Raw genomic sequence first — 20,993 nt, forward strand, 5'->3', positions numbered from 1 at the left:
AGGTGCTTTATTCTTAATTGAACTGAAGAGATCCACAGATACACTTGTGTCAGCAAGAATCAGGGTGTCCAAATGTTATGATAGAACATCAGCAACCAGTGCTTTTGCAAGCTGTGACTTTACTTAGTGCTGTGAATTCTGGCAATGTGTGGCAGGCTGCGATTACTTTAAAGGCATGGATTGCATTGTGTGAACTGGACCTGACTCCTGTTTCATTTCTTATGCTGTTGCCTGCAGTCTCTGGGAACCCTTTCACCATACTCACAGGTACTTAACATTTACTCTTTCAAAATAACATGTGAACATGAAGTCCTAGTTCATGGGCAATTATCAATGAATCCTCAGCCGTGCCTACTTAGACTCAGTGGGCTTACAGTGAATCTCTTGGAGAATATTTGCTTTGAGAGGGAGCTTTATCACATAAGGAGCTGTCTCAGGCTCATGCAATTTGTTTGAACCAAAAAAGGAATTTCTTACACCCTGGGGAGTGTTAAATACATTTAATCTAAACTCTTCCAGACCAGATTAACTGTATCTAAACTCGAAACTATACAAATTGAGTGCTCTTACCAAAGCATCACTTGTTTAATTAAATGGTGATATGTTACATGCTGTTATAGCTTGTGCAGTTCATTTAAGTATTAGCTGGTGTTGCTACGCATGGGTCGCATTTAAGAGCAGAAGTTCCAGCTCACCCCATCTAACTATAATCTTGATTTCTTGAAAATGCAGATTCACTGTAATTCTCTGACAAGATGCTCTACTGTGACTGTATTTTTTAAGACAGATGTAGTAGTTATTGCTATACAATATATGAATATGAAAGCAGACAAATATAATACGCATGTCAAATTGATGCTTTCACCATTGACTGACACCCAGGTCGTACAATGGTGAAAGCTCTTATAGGTTTGTAAATTTATTTGATGTGCAGTGTTGAAAATGACCCTGATGATATGCACTGTAACACTGAATGTGAAAACATGGCTGTTTCTCCTGACAGGACATTTATGACAGTATTGATCTGAGACAGAGAAGGGCATCCAGCCCCGGATACATAGACTCCCCGAGTTACAGTCGTCAGGGAATGTCACCCACTCTGCCTCGCTCTCCTCAGCACTATTACCCATCAGGTAAGGCAGGCTCACAGGCAGGGACATGCCATTCTTTTGTAGAGATTTTGGAGTAAATCCCATTCACAGCAAATGCAGCTTAAGCAGCTAATGCAGCTACAACAGCAAAAGCCCACCCCACCCATAAGAACCTTCGCTCCCATTGCCCCACTAAAGTCGTGCAGTCTCACATATAAGGTGCTGCAATATCACACTCATAACTGGGAGGACTCTGATTGGTCTTTTAGAGGTTATTGATCTGTTATGTTGGAGCCTATTAGTCAGTAATATCCCCCACAACCACAGGTGAAGTTCCTAAATCTCACACAACACAAAGGGTACATTGACTTTCATTGCTCAAGAAGGAGAATGTGGAAAGGAATTCCCAGTATGGATGTAATGCATACATCTGGTGGTCCTCACATTTCCCTCTTGGATATTTCAGCATCTTGAAGCTCTTGGAAGCAAAAGGACCATGTTGTGGTTTGCTTGAGTGGTGGAGACTGGGGACACTCCAAGAATTTAGGAATTACTGCATCTATCACAAGTCTGGCAATGCAGCACCAAAGAACTGTTTTGGTCATGGATGTTTTTCAAGAGCAATCTCTCAGAAAGTACAAGACTTGCTCAAAGTGTCCCAGCTGTCCTCTGTATCCAAAGACTTTCACTATCACAACCATAACATCTTTCAATGTTGCACCTCTGTACTGACTCATGAAGTTCCTTGATCACATTTATTACTACATTTCTTTAATTCCAGGTTCTTCCATCACGTACTTAGGGTTAGAAACTAACGTTCGCCTGAGGCAAATTAAAACTGATGAGGACTAGTGGATGTCTGTGTCTCAGCAGTCCTGTGGGCGAGTGCTTAAAGAAAATGTACAGATATACTCTCACATTCACAAGCTTGCATTTAAAAAAATGCAGGCAAAGTCAATTTTCTAACAGGGTGTAGCAGTTCTGAACAAACTTTCATGATGCTTACAAAACAGTCACTGAGAACTGAAACCCTTCATCTCCCCATCATGCCGATTTTGCATTATTTTGAGACATTGAATTATAATTTGAATCTCTTAATTTAATCATCGCCGTGGTTTAACTGTGAACTTTCAGTATAAACAGGACGGATACACGCTATTGCGAGGACCCAGCATGATATGCTACGTGAAGTATGCTGTCAACAGTGTTGTCCACACAGACTTTATTGAGGTTCGGAATGTGGGGAAGGCAGATGCAGAAACCCAATCAATGTATCTGGGAATGAGCATTAATATTCAATGTGACTTGACCTCCATGTCCCATGCTCTGTTAGAAACCAATCATCTCCATTAATCTGTACAGTACATTAAGAGTTTCCATTAAAATATGAACTTTGAACCAGAAAATAGCCATGCCAATTTATTCTGCTCAATGCATATTGCCTGGATACTGCAATTAGATGAAGTGCTTTCTGATGCTTTCTGGGGGTCGGCGCTTCACTCATGTTCTTATTTTACTGCCTCCATTTGGCCGGGCTCCTCTGTAGGCACTGAAAGTGGCAGAAGCTCTCCATATTACAGCCAGGCCGATGTCAAGTCTGCCACTCCCACCACGTACCAAGCTCCTAAACATTTCCATGTGCCAGGTAGGCCTCCACTTTTATTTGAATTGAACCCCTCAAGGCTCCACACCTCATACTGTATCATTACATTAGGGATTCCTCTGCTGTTGGCAATGACAAGTCCTTTCTCTTTGCTTTCTGTTTGAGCTGCTGGCCTTCTCAATCTGTGTTGCCTCTGCTTGTCTCGATCTCTGGTCTCTCTCTAGTATTCAGATGGCTTTTAAGTAGCAGACTTGTAAGGTGAAGCTGACAGAATTCACTGCTAAAATGTCAGGACCATGCCTTTCCTTGCTTTTGCAGTACAATGACCTTTATTTGTATTTGATTCTTTTTTTTTTTACTTTGCCATGTTGTGGACTTCCTTGATGCATATGGATTCATACAGCAGAAGTGTTTACAGATTCATACAGACTCATATAAAAATGTGTGTTTGTGTCAGATAGGTATTAACATTTTGAATCCAAGTGGTTGAGCATTCATTCATCAACAGGTTATTATAGTTGTTTGTTAACGATTTGGTGGTTGTAGTTATGGAAGAATTTCTAATTCTGAAAAAAAAAAGTTTTGATTCCATTCAGAAAAATCACATTGTAAAGCATAAATATACATTTTGTATTTTTTTTAACCTGACAAATAGATCCTTAGTCAGTTGATTTGATGTGCTATTTTGATTACAGCTTGATTTATTTCTATGCAGCTACTTGCATAGATGGATACATGCCTCTTGTACATACAGGTGCAGAGACCCTGCTCTGGGGTGACTCGTCCCCAGTTATGGATGGTACTCATGGCCTCCCCAGGAGCTATCAGCAGTCTACAGATGTAAAGCATTATGCCTATAAATTATTCTGTGTGGAAATCACAGATTGTTTCATCTGACACCAGGATTCCCTTGTCTGCTTGCAGGAAATAGCTCCCTGGTTTCAAAAGCCCTTTCTTCAGATTGATGCTCAAATTCAATGGAACAAGAGCCTTCTTATTGTGATAATCCCAGTGCACACTCCTGTTGTACCTGTGCTTTCAAGATCTCGCTGAGATCCAGGAAGGAAAGGGGAGTTCTTGTTGACTCTTGACCCTACCATAAGCAATATATAGGAAATCAAGGAAATCTGTAAACAGTGGTTGGTAAAAAAAAAATATATCTAAGCTAGAATGACACAAAAAAGACAACAAGTTTTGAACTTTCCTGACTTTCAATGAATTCCACTTTCCTTCCTAACTTGAGAGGCCTGCCTCTTGACAGGGAGCGCTATAGAAACTTCTTGACCTGACCTCCACTCGCTTCGATATTTCACTTCTTGTTTCTCTTTCTGTCTACAGCAGCAGCAGAACCAAACATCTACAGGAAACCCCCCATCTATAAGAGATATGGTATTGTTTGTACCGCTTGCTGTAGCCTGTGGGACCTCGTTCCTGCTTTTGAAAGTATTGCGTGCGTTTGACAATGAACCCCCAACACTTTATAAATGTGTGACAGCAGGAAGCAATCAAGGAGCCTTCTTTGAGGGTTGATGGCAATTACAGGTGTAATTGTGTGCTTTTCTTCCCTCACAAATCTTATAAATGCCAGTCCAAATAAAAAGCATAGCTGCTTGAACAGCATACGCAATGTTTGCCCTTTTCAGTTTGCTACAGAGTCTGCTATATTCATAGAGGAAAGGGGTAAAGGATAGAAAGAGGCCTCCATGATTGGCTTTGAATCATGTCAATTATTAGGGAGTGACGTTAATTGGTGAGGGGAAAGGAATAGCGAATGGCAATACTCTTCATGTAAGATTAATGGATACTTTGCATTAGATTTAAAGTATTTAATCCTTGAGAAAGGCTTAACGTAAAGAGAGATTCTTTTCAAACCTTGGACACCCAATGGTGTGTGTATTCCTTTGAATACAAACCCTAGGGTCAAAGTGAATTTGGTTACAGCATCTTAGAATCAGTCCCATCTGTAGACACTAAGATAAACGTGCATTTTATTAGCCGCAGGTGGCAGCAACTTGCTGCATTTTGTCCAGGTTTCCGTCAGTTGGGTAACCAAAGGAAATGGCAGAGAGGAAATCTCTTTATATATATATATATAATAAAGGTCTGTGGGTTTCAGACCTCCAGAGAGTATCCAGAACTTGCTGAAAAAGCCTTGAATCTCCTGCTTTAAACTGTATTGAAGTCCTTAAAGGATTATCTTATTCTTACTAAGCACCTTTCTTTCACAGACTACTGGTCTATTGTTGTTTTAAGTGGGGGGGGGGGGGGGGGGTAACTATACCTTGGTCTTAAACTTTAATCTACAGTACCTAGAAAAGATCAAATGTTCTTTGAAATCTCCACCCATATCATTGAAGAAGGATGTGACTGTGCAAATAAGAAACTGTCAGTGAACTTCAGCATGTTGGCTGAACAGTTGATTCAACTGCTGTGCGTGTATGTCAGCTTTTAAATTAGTTAAAGATGCATTGATCCCTTTTTGGAGCATTATTATTATTATTATTATTATTATTATTATTATTATTATTATTATTATTATTGTTAGATTTGAGATATACAGGCCCATGTTTAAAAAATATATATACAAAAATGATCCTCTAAAAGGCAGAAAACAATATAGTGAAAAAAAAGTGGATGTATGCAACTTTATCCTTCTGTGCATGTTGTTGTGTGCTGAACACCAGAAGTCTAGCAGTCTTCTGCAGACTAGTTGAAACTTGTAGTACAGGCCTGTAGCCATTTTGTGATGCCCGGGAAAGGGGGTCTGAAAAGGGAGGGAAATGAGGGGTGACCCCTTACACATTGACTGCAAGTTAATTGGTCGCATTTATGTATTATGCTGACGCTAATTGTAGCTTCAAGTACATTCATAGTCAATGCTTACAGCATTAAACCACTTGTTTAAAAAAAGAACCCCCCCCCCTGAATTATCATAAAAAGAGTCTTGGGTTCATTGCAAATATGAAATAGTTAAAAATCATACATGTACATCCAGGTTCCTGTAATTCAGGACCTGGTCACAATATGACCTCCGTGTATAGTTGTGAATGTGTTTATTTGTTTAAAAGTTAACAGTAGGTACTGAATCCCATCAGCACCCGCTTGGCTTTGGGCCTGTAGTACCCCTGCCATTTGCAACCTGTATTTTCTTACTGTGTTTTCCTCTGGAGATGGTTCTAATCTTCCCTTCTCTGTTGGTTTTTTTCTTGCCACATATTCTTTTTCCTCTACCTTCCTGCTATACTGTACCTTCCCTGGTCACCTGTCTGCTTCTGTAAGTACCACTTTGTTCAGTACGTCTGTGTTCCAGATATCAAACTGTAGGGATTTCATTTTGAATACAGTATAGATATGTAGCCCTGACTCGCTGACACTGACTCCACGGGTCCCTTCTGCACTTTTTATTTTTGTAAATCACGCCCTTGTGTTGTGTGCTAGGTGTCTGATGTTTAGTGATGTTGAATTCAAATACTGAAACCCTTTCTAATGCTAGGTTTTCCTTAAGGGAGGCTCTTTTGAGTGGTGGGTCGAGTGAGATCAGTAAACGTAACCTACTAAATGAGCAATTCATTTGCAAATATTGAATATCTCAAAGACGACTGGCATTTTTGTTTAGCTTTTTACAAGCAGCTACCCAAGCTCTGTCCATTCACGTTGTAAAACTGAGAAATACGTTTCAAGGGTCTTGGTATTCTAATTTGTATTTTTTTTTTTTTTTTTATAGGCAATTTCCTTACCTTGTACAATTACTCTTAGGTCTATATAGCTTTTAACAGCCCCCTACATCTCTATTCAGCAGCCATAAAGTAGATCACACTGTCCTCTGAGCACTAAAGTAAACAGAAATTAAACATAGTTGGATCAGCGGGTAACTGCTGTTACAGTTTGCAAGCAGGATAAAGGGTCGCTGGTTGCCTTGGGCTGTATTGTGCTTTATATCATTCACTTAACCTGCCCTGTGTTGAGGAGAGGCACTGCGGCACATATATCAGGCAGTGTCCAGTTCAGCATGTTGCTGTCATTGTAACTGGAGCCTCTTTTGAAGGGGTGATTAGGAATTTCAGTGCTAAGTTCTGAAAGATATAACAATTATAAACCATGTTTATTTGATACAGTAATGGCAGACAGACATGAAATTATAATTTATCGACGCAGTTTTCATTGTACTGTTGGTGACTTCTAGTCAGAAACAAAGCTGAGGGAACACAAAGTCACTTTTTCAGGAACAGTGGCTTGAAACCTGGTTCCAGGAGACCGGGAGACCTAGTCTGAGGCAACTTTGCTGTATCAAATCCCAAGTCTCCCTTGGTGTGCCATGCAGTGTCCTGAAACCTAGTCTCCTGAAACCAAGTTCCCAGCCACAAAGTGGCTTTGTCTTCCCTCAGCTTAGCAGTTCAATGTATTTTTATCTATTATCTAAATCAAACGTGTTTTGATGAGTTGGTACATCTGTGATTCTTGGTACACTGTAATAAGTAATTAAGTCAATTTCTAATAATTCATTCACTATGAAATGTGCTTCCTGAGATTCCTTCAGTTTTGTTGGATGGCTATGGCAAATGTAAAAAAAATTTTGATGGCATATGATAGGAGAATGATAACCTGGTGGCTTACATATATACTTCCAAACATTAAGATATAAAAACTAAGCGTTTGTAATTTGTTAGTGTGGACATTGTTAGGTTTATCTATTTTTATAATGTGCTGTTCAGTTACCAAAATAATCACTTCATTCACAATCATGTTTTCATCAAATATTGATGGTGCATTATTTAGGCTGTGTGAGTAAGGTATTTCTGTGGCCTGCAAAACTGGAAAAGAAGAGTGCAAAGGTGCAAATCATAAACACCTCACAACCCGGCCAAACAGGGCAATGCATCCTAATTGGGTTACAAGCTTCTCTACTGAAGACCAATATGATAGTTTCAGAAGTGTAATATCTATATTCGTTGGCAATATAATTTGGCAAGGTTTTAGGTGGTACAATGTAGTAACATTTGTATTTACCTAGTACCTGCCTACACTACACATGTGTTATTACAAAGTATTTAATTTGGTGACAAGGTGTTGCTATGGTATTGCAGGCAGCCTCGTGTGTAGTCCTCCTGATCCATTAGAATATCAGTGAATTGCGATAGGAAGATCCTAGGATTGTTTCTTTGTGTCAGATGACAATTCTGGTGAAGGTCTTACTGCAGTGTTTTTTGACAGTGGCTTTTGTTCTCTTTCTTGTGCATCTCGGAGCTGTAAAGGTTGTTCCCCGTCTCTCCACACAGACAACCACCACTTTGCAGGAACGAAAAGCAAGACCAGCGAGGATATTTTTCAGTATTCCAAATTCCCAGCTGCCTACTCTCCACACCACTATGAGCAATCTGAATCAGACTACTATCATTACTCAGGTTCTCCAAAAGGTAAGGCTCTGATTTATTTGTTAATCCGCCATCGTGGCTGGAACACGTATGAAAATCTGCTGCTTGTGCACTTTATGCAACTTTTCATTTCTGTAGTTTTTCATGCTTTGAGCTGACCAGTTCAGAATCATTTTCAAGATCGTTTTCTTCTCTTAAGTGTTATATTTTTTATTTTATGCATTGATTTATTTTGATACAACAGCCCCTAGTAATGTGCTATTTGCACAACTTTTGTGTGTAAGGAAACAGATAGAGTGTAAGGAAACAGATCTGCTTACACTGGAGTAAAAGACGATGATAAATAACAGTTAAAGCATTTAAAATTATTACAGTAGAGCCTGTGACCAGTGGCCAGTAGAACTGTGACTAAGTTATATGTCTATCTAATATGATTTAAAATCACTAATGTAGATATACCCCAAATTGAAAATGAACCCAGCTTGAATGAGGTTACGTGCAGGTTCTATCAAGGATTTCAGATGTTCAACTGTAATCTGAATGTAAACTTCATATACATGCATGTCAAGGAGTTGGCCTAGACTTGACCTACTCCTTCTGTCTCGCCAGCCCCAAGAGCTCGGAGATTCTCATCGGGAGGAGAGGAGGATGGCTGGGATCACAGCCTCCACAGGGTATGTCCATACTGTTTTACTTCTGTCATTCCTACTATTTCAGTGCTCTCTATTTTCAGTGCGCTGTATTAATTTGTTGCATTGCATAGCTTTTTTCTGCTCTGCTGCCTAGTGAAAGTCACAAGGCCTCATCAGATCCTACAATCCAGTCATATTTCATTAGTTACCATATGGTTTTAGGCTCACTGGGACCGTTTTGGGTGAGTTCAGTTCTTTTAAAGCTCACATTATAATATATTTGGGTTGTCTATTACCTCTTTTCTGTGAAAAAAAAAACAATTATAATTCATGCCAGGATTGTGAACCTGCCAGGACTACAAGGTTTCCCTCTTTTTGTGTTCCGACCGGTTACAGATCCAGAGTAGCATCGGCAGAATGATTCTGAAGGAAGAGATGAAGGCGCGCTCCGGTTCCTATGACAACGACCCCTGGGCCAGCGCTCGCAACTCCCGCAGCGGCAGCAAGGAGACCCTGCAGAGCATTGGATATGAGCCGTCAATGAATGGATGTAAGGAACTGTGTCACTGAACAGAACTACTTCAGTCTGTATTGGATTTGTTGGGCTTCCGGCCTATTCTTATTGTATGTGTCATAATCTTGGATACAAATCGTCTTGTGTTAATTAATACTGCTGGGACAAATATTCAAACAAACACTGCTTCAAATTTATTTGGAGGCAACAATGATCATGTTTGAATTCCTTCCTATAACAGAATATATAAACAACTGTATGAAAAACTTACTGTGAAAGGATAACCAATGCATATATTACCTCTGAAATAAATATCGGCTGTATAGAAGTGTTTCTCTGCTATTTATAAGGTAATTGACCGGGTATCAGTTTTATTTCCCTCTTGAGACTGCTTTACTGTAATAAGTTACTGATTATGATTTTTTCTGAGCTATTTCAAAATGAAAAACAGTGTGAAAATTCAATTGCATTTAAAAGAATATTCGAACATGAAAGAAAACCCCACGTTCACCCCAGCACTATGAAATACTTTTTTTTTTTCTAATAAAGTAGTTATTGCTGCACGGACCCTAAAGCAACCCCTACACATGACCACCTGGAATGGAAAACAGTATGACTTCATTCCCTAAACCCCTGCACACAATCCCATCCTACTACCCATGTCTATATTTGCAGAGCTGCAGTGCGATGATAGAATCCGTTCTTTTGATCTGCAGCTGTTATGGAAACAGACATTTTTGTGGAGGATTTCCTTAGCTGTGGAAATGTTAGGGGACATACAAGAGTCAGTAAGTCTGCAAAGCAGATGCCTCAGCCTTGTATGGAAGAAGGGCAGATATAGAAACCTCTCCAAGGCTTTGATCATTCAAACTTTAAAATCACACACGAAGAAAGACGTGAATAATGCCAATGCAATTGAGCTTGTTGCCAGTAAATCCATCATAATTGGGGACCTGCTAATTGCCTCCAAATTAAAAGCACTGACAGTGATCTTCATGGGGAGTTGGTCTTTATGTCAAGGTCTGGAGTCACTGTAGTATGTATTTTTTGTTTTTTGTAAGCATTACAATTGGCTTAACATAGACATTTGTAAAGACTTTGTTCGGGAAAAGCATGTTAAATAATAAATGCAGGTTTGCTGCATTTCTTCCTAGCATTCAGGTTTCTGACTTGACGCCAGTGCGCTAATCAATTCGTCAGGGCTGTGTAACCCTTGAGAGCTCAGGTTTCTAATGAGTGGGTACGGTAGACAACCCAAGCTCCCCAGCTTCCTGTGGCTGAAGCATTAGCACCGTAACAGCCACAGTGCCAAAGTCACCTTCACCTTGCTGGAAAGGCACACTCACTGCAGGAAAGGGTACAGCGAGTGCCAGAGGAAAGGTGACATCAGAAATTGTGGACACACCTCAAAGTACACGCCAATCACTGCACTGTAGCTGCACTGTACTTACACTTTTGTTACATTGTTTAATACATATATTTACAGCTAAACTATATGATCAGGAAAGTACCTTAAATATTAAGTATGTGTGGTTAATGTATGCAGTTCCAGCCACACAGTCACATAATTGTGTGCTAAGTGCATGCAGTAAATGCTCTGCATGTAGTTACTGTATCTGTATTTTGAAGTGTGTCCATAATTATGAATAAAGTGTCTTGGAAATATTTGTTAAATACAAGTGAGGCTCATTATACTTTTTTCTACATTCATTTCTCTCACAGGATTTACTCACGTCGTTCCTTTCTCTCTGTCTCTCCCCTCACTCAATTTTCCTCTCTTGCAGTATCCTTCATACTCCCTGTTCTCTCTCTCTCTCTCTCTCTCTCTCTCTCTCTCTCTCTCTCTCTCTCTCTCTCTCTCTCTCTCTCTCTCTCTCTCTCTCTCTCTCTCTCTCTCTCTCTCTCTCTCTCTCTCCTTGCCATCCCACTCTCCAGCATATTTTATAGATGAGGCTAATGAGCTAGTGTGTTTTTCTGAGCAAGACTTACCCATTCATTAGAATGAATGTCTCTACTGGGAGCAGGGGAGAAACAGTTAAATCATCACTGGAGACATGCCCTCTCTGCTTTGGCTGTGCTGTCTGTGCCGTGACTTAGAAGCCTCAGACACGTACAGGAATTTCTTGAAACACAAGTCACTTTTTGCCAGATTAGGGGCCATATTTTACTCCAGTCTTTAATGAACTCTTATTTTTTTAAGAGGTAAAACACAAATCAAACAAGTTATGTATTTTAATTATGGTTTCCTTTCTCCTTTAAAAAAATAGGACTTAATTAAAGAGCCTAGGAAACGTTTTGAAAATACGGCCCGAGGAGATCTTGGACGACAGTGTTCATCTTTGTAAAGTTGGAGGTTTATAGCTGTATCCAAACAGAGAAATACAAGTCGACGGAATGTGTATATTTATTCAGACGTTTGCAAATAATTACCTTCCCCCAATTTGCTCAAATTAGTCTTTCGATACAGATAATAGATAGATAAAGGAGACATAAATATTACACCACTTTATACCGGATACTGTTTAATGGAAAATCTTTACTGGTGGCTGCTAAGTCAGTAAACAATGGCTGCTGAAGGAACATGACAGTGATGTGCTGAAAGACTGCGGCTCCCCTCGCTCCAGGAAACTTGGCAGTGCCAACACAGCTGCCAGCACAGGGCTGTGTGTGCAGACTGCACTAACTGGACAATAATGTGCATGCTGCTGAAATACCTAGGACACTGCTCTCAAATGCACAGGGAATTGACACTCTCTAGCAGAGCCATGCAGCGTGCAAGGCAGGACGCGTTCATGGATTTCACTTCTAAATGTTTTATGAACCAATTTATTTTGTTATAAGGAAAATCAATAAGATGCAAGGAGGAGGAAATGTCATGTATAGGCATTTAAAAGGAAGTTGGAGGGGATGAGGAGGTGCAAATGCATTGCATTTATCATTTCTCTTCTTGCTTGATTACAGTATCTGACTTAATTAGTGTTAACTTTCCCAGGGCAAAATATAACAGGAGAAGAAATCTGAAGGGTCACTGCTCTGTTTTTTATGGATTTTTCTTTGCAAGTATTCCTTGCTGGAATGTACTTTTCTGTGATGATTCAGTGCTAGGGGACAGCGCACCAGGGTGGGGTCAATGCAGGTGCTGCAGAGTGTCTATTCCAACATCTCACTTTCAAAATCAACTAAATCCCTGAAAGACTTGCAAATCAGTCTAAATGTTTCCCTTGCTGATTCCAAGAGGAATGTGCACAATAATGCGTGGATATTACACAGCTACTGTAAAATGGCCCCAGTATTCAGTAGATATGATCATTGCAATATCGTTCTGGAATATTAAGACAGAGCTAGCTTTTTCTTTTAGCAAAACAACAAGTGAAATGCTAAAAACTGCCTTGAAACTGCATTCAGCTATAAAATAAGTGCCTTGCAATTTAGGACCATTAAACTGTAATTGCATTTGTGCCTGCAGTTCACATCCCTAGACATGCATTGTAATTACACTACCCAGCAGTTGCATCTGAACATGCTGTAGTTAACAGGGATTGTTAACAGTCTCTGATTTAGTGTATAGTTGTTTTGTTTTGTTTTGTTTTGTTCATAAGATGGTCAATAAAAGTTTATGGCTGGTGTTGTCGTTAATGCAGGAGCAATAATTCCAGTGAATTAGAGATGCTGTTTGACTGATTTTCTAATTAGTGGATTCTCTCCTGTTTCTAATTTCAGCTCCCCGGTCTCACTACACAGCTGATAGCGGTGAGTATATTATTATTTTGGGGGGGGTCTCGCTATTTTTGAACCCCTTGGTTATAGGGTACTTAAATTGTGTTCTGTGATAAATATAACAATGTGGCTTAAATGTAAAATAGACGATTTTTTTCATATGGTGACAGAGTTAAGATGCTATAAAGGAGTGTGTTACATGCAATGTCATGCGCCCCCTGCTGGCTTTTGAAAGAACTTCATGTGTTTCAGTCAACTGGTGTGACGCAAGTGCTTTTCAGTCAAATAATCTCAATAATAATCCTATGAAAGTTAATTTGATCATCAAGTTGTCAGATACTTACTGTTTTATATATTTGCAATATTTTTTTTTTTCCCCCAGATTCTGTTATTTCTAAGTCAGCCTCTTTGCCTGGTTATGGAAGAAATGGCTTACACCGGGTAAGGCTAGTGTGTCCTTAGGATTTACTTGTCTATACAACAGGCTATTCATGCTAAGTTTACACTGCAATGCAATGCTAAGGTTACACCCATTACAAAGAAACAACAACAGCAGCAAATAACAGATACAAACCTTCACATGTCGTCAATCTGCTACCTCTTAAGCCTTTTAAAGATGTCCCTCAAAGATAATTCGAAAGTGAAGAATGCTGTTTTTAAAAAATCAATTACAGACAGGAGTCTGGCATCTGATAACAGTTTATTGTTCTGGGACGCTGTTAACAGAAAGAAGAACACATGACTGCTTTTGGGATTTTGTATTCATGTGCGCCTCATTTATTTTTCTTGTTTTCTTGTTGTTTTAGCCGCAAAGTGCTGATTACTTCCAGTATGACAGCAGCAATGCAGTGAACTGGGGAATGAGAGGTAAGCTTTGGCATATAGAATGTAGTGTATGTGCGGCATAAGTAGACTGCTACGTGTTTTGAAATACCGTATTGTATATTTACAAGAAATAATATATTTACATAAGCACAGTATTGGTCCATTAAAATAATTATTCATATAACTGGCAGTTAGATTCTAAACTATTTTTCCAGCTAGATTAAAAGAGCACATTTAACCCTTCATCTTATACTCTGAACGGACCACTATAGTAAAGCTAATGAGGTTTATATTTTTAAATTTTCTTCTTTTTTATTTTTTCATTCTGCAGAATACAAGGTAAGCGCTCCTGTTTGGAAACACCCGCTATCAGCTATCAACAAGGTGGCATTCATAAAAACCCTGATTCATCAAAAGAAATGAGTTCCCTTGGATATTGGGGTTTGTGGCTTTGCTGAAGGAGGAGGTGTTTTAAATGCACCAGCTAATATTACAGTAGTAATGCTGACACTGCATTGCTGTTTGATAATTGTATAAAGTTGCTATAAGGACAGTGATGCCATAGTTCAAATGAATTCCCAGGGCCAGTCTGGTTGTGTGATACGCTCAGTGCAGGTGAAGTTGATGTCAGAACACATTTCTTATGTGGCTGTTAATTTATTTTAAATATTGTACAAATAAATAACAATATTTTAAAAGTACTTTACATACCTGAGCAATGAAGACAGAAAAATCGCCACTGCATTGGCAGAACTACCTATAAAAACACAGGTCAGTGAAGAGGTTTAGAAGATGTGTGCTGTTGAATATTGTTGACAATAGAAGCTAGAAATGGCAAAGCATGTGGTAATTACGAAACCAGGATTCAGGTTTTCTTGTAAGCCTTCACTTGGGATGTGTCATTCCAAGTTCAGGTAGCCACCATTATTAACATGCCTCTCTTGTCTTTCTCAAGATTTATTCTTATGAAGCGCTATTAGTAACCACCAGGGGGCGAAACAGGCTGCCAAAAGAAGTAGACAGAGCCAGGTTAGAGGTGAGCAAGCACGTGCACTCATCTCCTCCAGGTTTACCCTGCTCAATAAGAGGTTCCACATGTGATAAGCATTTTAAGAAGCAGCAGTGATTGCTCAATACTATTGAGGGAGCTCAACAACTAAGATGAACAGTACATGTGAATAAATATGTATGTATTTGCATTTCTTGATACACATGTATACATCTTAAAATGAGGTTTATTATTTTAACATAAACATATGGAATTGAATACTGTATTGTTTATTTTCAATATACTAACTATACTTTTTTATTTTTACACTTTATTCTGTATTTGTGATTTTTTTTATGTGAAGATTAGAGAATTATTATTTTTACCATTACAAACATTAAAAACAATGTTTGTTTGTTTTTTTCGTTTTTTTTAATGTTTTTAGCGCCATTTGTCTCCAGAGGAGTTCTACCATGTGTTTGGAATGACAATCGCAGATTTTGACCGCTTGGCCTTGTGGAAGAGGAATGAGCTGAAGAAACAAGCACGGCTGTTTTAAAAGCAAACACATTATTGTGTTTAATACCTTATACTCTTAAGAGAAGGGACTCATCAAGACGAAACCGTGAACAAAGTTACAGCCAGAATGCAACACTGTTTTAAACCCATCCCCCCCCCCCCCCCCCCTTTGCAAATGTATTGAACTTTTTTTTTGTATTCCATTTATAGATTCTGCCCTTTGTAAATATGTCTTCCCAATTCTCTTAAGAGCTAAATAGATATTGTAGCATTTGGGCTTTTTCTTATGGGTTGCATCTGCATAGCAGCAAGCTGTATGACTAGAATATTAATAACATATCAGCCAGTGTATCTGACTGTTTCAGAGTGAAAAATGCAGCATCACTTTTTACCTTTCAAGAAATGTAATGCATTTTAACAGAAACGTCTCACAAAAATATATTGGCATTATATATATTTTAATTCATATTTGTGTCTGTGTGTGTGTGTGTGTGTGTGTGTCTGCGTGTTCGGTCAGGTTATAAGCATCACATGTTTTTAACAATTCCATAACCCTTTCCCTAAAACCTTGTTATTCCAATGGAGCACATTAAATGAATTGTTTCAATAATGTTTGAATGTGTTATTTGTAAATTATACAGCTTTAGCACCATGTTTTTGTGGCTCATACCTTCACCATACACATGTTTCAACCCATTGAAAATGATTGTCACAAAGCAGTGGCACATAAGAGAATGTATTAAGGTCTCCAGGATTGTCATGCATTGAAACACTGTGCTGTATGGTGGCTCTGGTGTACCACAGGGCATGCAACCCAAGTACCCATACTGGGGATCTTTACGTGAGTGGATTGTAGGTTGCCTTGTATTTTTTTTTTTTTTTTTTGCAAGCTATCAATGCTTTCAGAAAAAGACACCAAAAAAAAAGTTTTTTGGTTTTATATTTTATTTTTTAAATGGGTTTGCTTCTGTTTCTAAAGACTACTTTTTTTTTTGCCTGACTGGAACTCCTCCTAACCCCTTCCTCGTAGTTTATAATGTTAGAGGGAGGTTGTGTGTTTTTTCTTGCATTTAAAAAGAAGTTTGTATTCTTCGTTTTAGTTTTGGATGACTCTACTGACGCAAAACGAAATGTAATCTGTCAAGCTACATTTGCTGGCCTTTTGTTTTATTTTATTGTATCCAGTCCCAGGAATATGTTAACAGGGACACTTCTGCTTATATCATATGATATTAACACCAATGTCGGTTGTTAATTGATGCCATTAATGGTTGTGGATTGTTTGAGGGGCAGCACAAATTGCACAGCTACAGTAAGCTGCAGGTATCCTTGCGCTTTTTTGTTGGTGTAGTGCACCTGTGTTATAAATAACTTCTGGTAATTAAGAGGGAATTTTTAAATTGTATTTTTTTTTTTTTTGTAATGATCTACAGCACCTAGTTACTTTATTTATCTGTCAGTAATGTATCAACATACTATGTATAAATAAAAATGCCGTTTAAATAAAAGAATACCTGTCTTCTGATATATTTACCCATCATCAGCCCCGAACACTTCACCATCAATCCTGAAAAACCAAATATCTTCTAATACGGCCTTTATGTCACTTCCATACAAAACAACCAGTCTGCTATAAATATGTTAGCCATGCGCATTAGTATAGCACTGCTATCTGTTTGACTGAATCTGTTCCTCTGTTTGAATATGTGAATACATGTCCTGTAATGGACTTCCCAAAAGGAGATCATGCTTTGGGTAATAAACAATTCCCTGAGATGATGGACGTGTAAAGAACACTAGGACCCAGAGGAAGTTTCAGCTGAGGAAATAGGAATTAGGAGTCACCGGGAAAGTTCACTGTACAGCATGTCCACTGTATCAGTTGCTCTTCGCAGGCATGTATCTTTTATTATGAACTCCCGACAAAACTGAAAACAAACTGCAGTTTGTTTTTGGAAAATTCGGCACATTGAAATGGAATACGACAGTGGTGAGTACCTTGAACACCAGCTTGCTGTCTCGAGTGTCTTTTTATTTTTTTTCTGTGTCCTGTACTGTCATCATTGTGATTGCAGAATGATGCAAAGTGTTGAAATGAATTTGTTTAGCGTGATTAATACGAAGAGATGCGTGTGATGCAATCTATTTCATTCACTTGAAAACGTTTGGGGCTGGTGACAATTGCGGTGCCCAGCGGTTGAGTGCTCGGGGGAGGTTGCCAACAAATTCAATTACAAACGTGATTTCTGTATGCCACGGTTTGACTCTCAGCATGCATGCTATAGAACAAAATAGAACAAAAAATTGAGCGACAAGTTTAAACAATAAATACATTAACTACAGTAATTGAATTTAAAATGGTGTCGCGTTTTTTCTAAGATAAATTGACAGTGCTTCATTTCAATTACTGAGACTGTAAATATTGTTGTATTTGTTTTACTTATCGTGTCGTATGATTTATGTACCTGTTCAACTTTTGGTGGGAAATGAATGCAGTAAAAATTAAAAACCCGGTGCTGGTATTTAAAATGTAAATTATTTAAAGTTCAAATTAAAACACGTTGAAAAATGATGTGGCTGGCACTTGTAAATGCATTTTGTATCGAAATAGATACACATTTAAACGTTTTCAAGTATTCAAGTCCTGTTTTAACTCATTATGCAAAAAAGAAACTTTTAAAAAAGGGGATAGTATTTTGACCAAATTGGTACACCAATAGATATGTTCAGCATCATCTTATATGGTCAGGTCAGATTTTTACTTCACAAGAGTCCTGTCTTAGCTCTTGAAACCTTTGTATGCCTTCCATACAAAATGCCTTAGGCACCTGGGGCTGTTATCAAACTTATTTTTAGCACTAAAGGGAATCATTTACAACTCTAATTGCACAGCAGTTCTAGCCTTTAGTCTTAGCTTAATCAGACACACCATGATTTTATTTTTATTTTTATGTAGGCAACTTTTACTTAAAAACCTGGAATTGCTCAAACTGCCATGCAATTGGAGATCTAAATTATACCCTGCCTGTTCCAATATCTACAGGCACAATTTGACTTACAGTATAAACCAGCATTAAAAATTGCCTTCTAGAACGCAACACGATACATATTTGTGTGTTATGCTTTTGCTCACAGTGTTGTGAGTTTTCAATGATTTGTTCCCATTCAAACTCCAGATGATGTGCAGTCAGCCTAGTAGCCTAAATTGCCACTAACAGTATTCATTCTTGACCTGCACCCACGTTTCTGTTGCATTTTGATAAATCAATCTGGCAAGTAGGTTTGTGTGCCTTTAACACTCTGTGAGTGATGATGCCAGGGAAGCAGCTGTATGAGCTGCTGACAACAGGGTATTAGTTCAGAGTTACTCTGTGGTCCAAGAGCACAGGAAACAGCATTAAAAAAAAAAAAATTCAAAAAAGGGCACCATGGCAGCTGGTTTTCACCTTTAACATTATTATTATTATTATTATTAATTTCTTAGCAGACGCCCTTATCCAGGGCGACTTACAATTGTTACAAGATATCACATTATACATTATTTCACATACAATTACCCATATATACAGTTGGGTTTTTACTGGAGCAATCTAGGTAAAGTACCTTGCTCAAGGGTACAACAGCAGTGTCCCCCACTGGGGATTGAACCCACAACCCTCCGGTCCAGAGTCCAGAGCCCTAACCACTACTCCACACTGCTGCCCATAAATATCTAAGTAACTTAAACAGCATCTGGCCCATAGGATATGTTTTACTTTTGCTTTTTCATTTTATTTAATCAAATTGGAAGTTATATATATACAAAAAAAATTAGAAACGGCATTGATGTATTTACCTGGAAACAACACTTTAATGGTGTAGTAAAAAGCAATTAAATAAAACTGATCAGATTTGAAGAAGAAGAAAAATAAAAATGAATAGGCCGGATGCAATACAAAGCAATTATATATTACATTGGAGTGTCTGCACTGAGACAATCCAAGTTGTCTACTGTGTACAACAAAGCAGTGGCTTATAAATACACGACTGATAGCTGGACTCCGTTCTTATACTCAACACTGTTTATATTACATGAATTCTGACTGTATAAGGATGGCATCTCTAAACCCCTTGGTATTTCATTAGGACTTTAAAGACTCTTCTACTCCTTAAGGAAGGCACCACATATGCATATCCCCAGCAATGGGGACATAGTGAATGCACACGTGTCACACTTTAGAACAGGAGTGACCAGAGTTGGCCCTCCCACTCCTGGTCTTTGTTCCAACCCTGTTCTAAATCATCTAATTGAACCAATTAAACCTCCATCCAGACCTGAAGTAGTTCATTATATCACGGTACCTGTTAAACCTGGAGTGGAATGGTTCTTCAGTACTGTGATTGGACACCCCTGCTTTATAATTGTACAGATATGTAGAGAACCATGTAATGAAACTTGGTTAATACATTCATCAGCACAAGGTATCCGAATTGTCTTTCTGTTGGTCACTACCTGTATGTCACACTTCAGTTTGAACATGTTCATACTGTGGCTGCAGTAGGTCATGATAATCTACGAACATACCTGTTTTACTGATGTACTTGTGTAATTTGGAAAGGTTTGTGATGTCAAGATCCCACGTCCTTCCTGTACACAGAAACACACACAGGCATTAGCATGCCTTCAGTTTTAACTCAAGTCTGCTGACAAGATTTAGCTGCCATAAACATTACATCAAACAGATGTGTGTACTGTTGACAAGGGGAGGGAAACCAAAAGTAACATTCATTTCCAGCGATGTCCAATATGTGGTTAATAGGAGTGACTTGTTTCAATAATGAAACACTTTTGGGATGAAGGCACATCTAACTGGTACGCGAAGGGGGACAAATGTTGATATTTTATCTTCAAAGCTGGATTTCATAGATATCAGAAGTGACCATCTCTAAAGATAGGCATGGAATTTCACCCGCTGAAAGTGACATCTGTCATATCTCTGGCTATCTCTGTCACGGACAAGAGCTATAAATGATGTTAAAATTATTTGATGTAGATCAGACGATTTCACGCATTATAAAAAAAACCTCCTGGGTTTAATTTCACTGATTTGAGGTATTTGGTTTGTGTAATTAACCCAAACAAATCACACTCCTGCAGTTTCACAGTTCACTCGATTTATATTACCTTTGGGGGGAAAAGGGGGAACATATTGCCCTTGACCACTAACATACTTTCTAGTGGACTGGGTTTCAAACTACACAGAAATACTGTCCAGCATGAGGAACCATTGGAGTTTCCACTGCAGTTTTCTCGAGTTGTACGAGTTTCCAGGGTGGGGCTGTGCAAAGAGAGTATTCCCCCTCTCAGGGATTCCTAGCCTTGCTGCTCTCCCTCCTGGGGACTCTACACAGACACATGTGTGTTCTTTAGATTACCCAGATCCCTGCGGTTCCTTCCTCTGAGGCCACATTCACGTAGATGTTTCCCTCCACTGCGGCAGGTGAAGGCCAGGGCCTGGACACTGTTTATTGCTGAAAGAAATACTTCCTCTTCTGCTCCCATCCTGGAAACAATCTAGGTCCGTCCGTTCTATTTGTACAAACAACAGGAAAAAATAATCAGTCTAACAAATGTTTGTGAGGTTTTTTTTAGCAACTGAAATGTATTTTTAGGAGTACAAAGGAATAGGAAATTAATTAGGTTTAGATAAATATCCCCCCCCCCCCCCCTTATATTTACATTATTATAATAA

General features: G+C 38.7%; 2 protein-coding genes across 8 annotated transcripts in view; both read left to right on the plus strand.

Annotated features, from left to right (window-relative positions):
- ablim3 (actin binding LIM protein family, member 3) overlaps nucleotides 1-16,782 on the plus strand; it is a 72,297-nt gene extending 55,515 nt beyond the window's left edge. For 2 of the 7 annotated variants that reach the window (XR_009308153.1, XR_009308154.1), the window contains exons 11-22: nucleotides 238-267; nucleotides 1,004-1,133; nucleotides 2,638-2,736; nucleotides 4,033-4,083; nucleotides 7,947-8,108; nucleotides 8,676-8,740; nucleotides 9,095-9,248; nucleotides 12,933-12,962; nucleotides 13,312-13,370; nucleotides 13,736-13,796; nucleotides 14,086-14,790; nucleotides 15,188-15,326. Coding sequence is in view for 1 of the 7 variants with exons in the window: in XM_058996237.1 (XP_058852220.1) it covers nucleotides 238-267; nucleotides 1,004-1,133; nucleotides 2,638-2,736; nucleotides 4,033-4,083; nucleotides 7,971-8,108; nucleotides 8,676-8,740; nucleotides 9,095-9,248; nucleotides 12,933-12,962; nucleotides 13,312-13,370; nucleotides 13,736-13,796; nucleotides 14,086-14,093; nucleotides 14,710-14,790; nucleotides 15,188-15,301 (1,020 nt within the window). In the remaining 6 variants the exon portion in view is untranslated. Of the gene's footprint in view, nucleotides 1-237; nucleotides 268-1,003; nucleotides 1,134-2,637; nucleotides 2,737-4,032; nucleotides 4,084-7,946; nucleotides 8,109-8,675; nucleotides 8,741-9,094; nucleotides 9,249-12,932; nucleotides 12,963-13,311; nucleotides 13,371-13,735; nucleotides 13,797-14,085; nucleotides 14,791-15,187 lie in introns of all 7 variants that reach the window. The other 5 variants (XM_058996237.1, XR_009308155.1, XR_009308156.1 and 2 more) reach the window with 5 other exon arrangements.
- A 228-nt stretch (nucleotides 16,783-17,010) lies between these two features.
- The window catches only part of LOC117431141 (actin filament-associated protein 1-like 1), a 35,395-nt gene continuing 31,412 nt past the window's right edge, over nucleotides 17,011-20,993 (plus strand). The window contains exon 1 of the mRNA XM_034051786.3: nucleotides 17,011-17,251. Coding sequence (XP_033907677.3) covers nucleotides 17,236-17,251 — 16 coding nt within the window. The 5' untranslated portion in view covers nucleotides 17,011-17,235. The remainder of the gene's footprint in view (nucleotides 17,252-20,993) is intronic.

Source organism: Acipenser ruthenus, chromosome 22 (genome assembly GCF_902713425.1).
Source record: "Acipenser ruthenus chromosome 22, fAciRut3.2 maternal haplotype, whole genome shotgun sequence".
Taxonomy (NCBI): Eukaryota; Metazoa; Chordata; class Actinopteri; order Acipenseriformes; family Acipenseridae; genus Acipenser; species Acipenser ruthenus.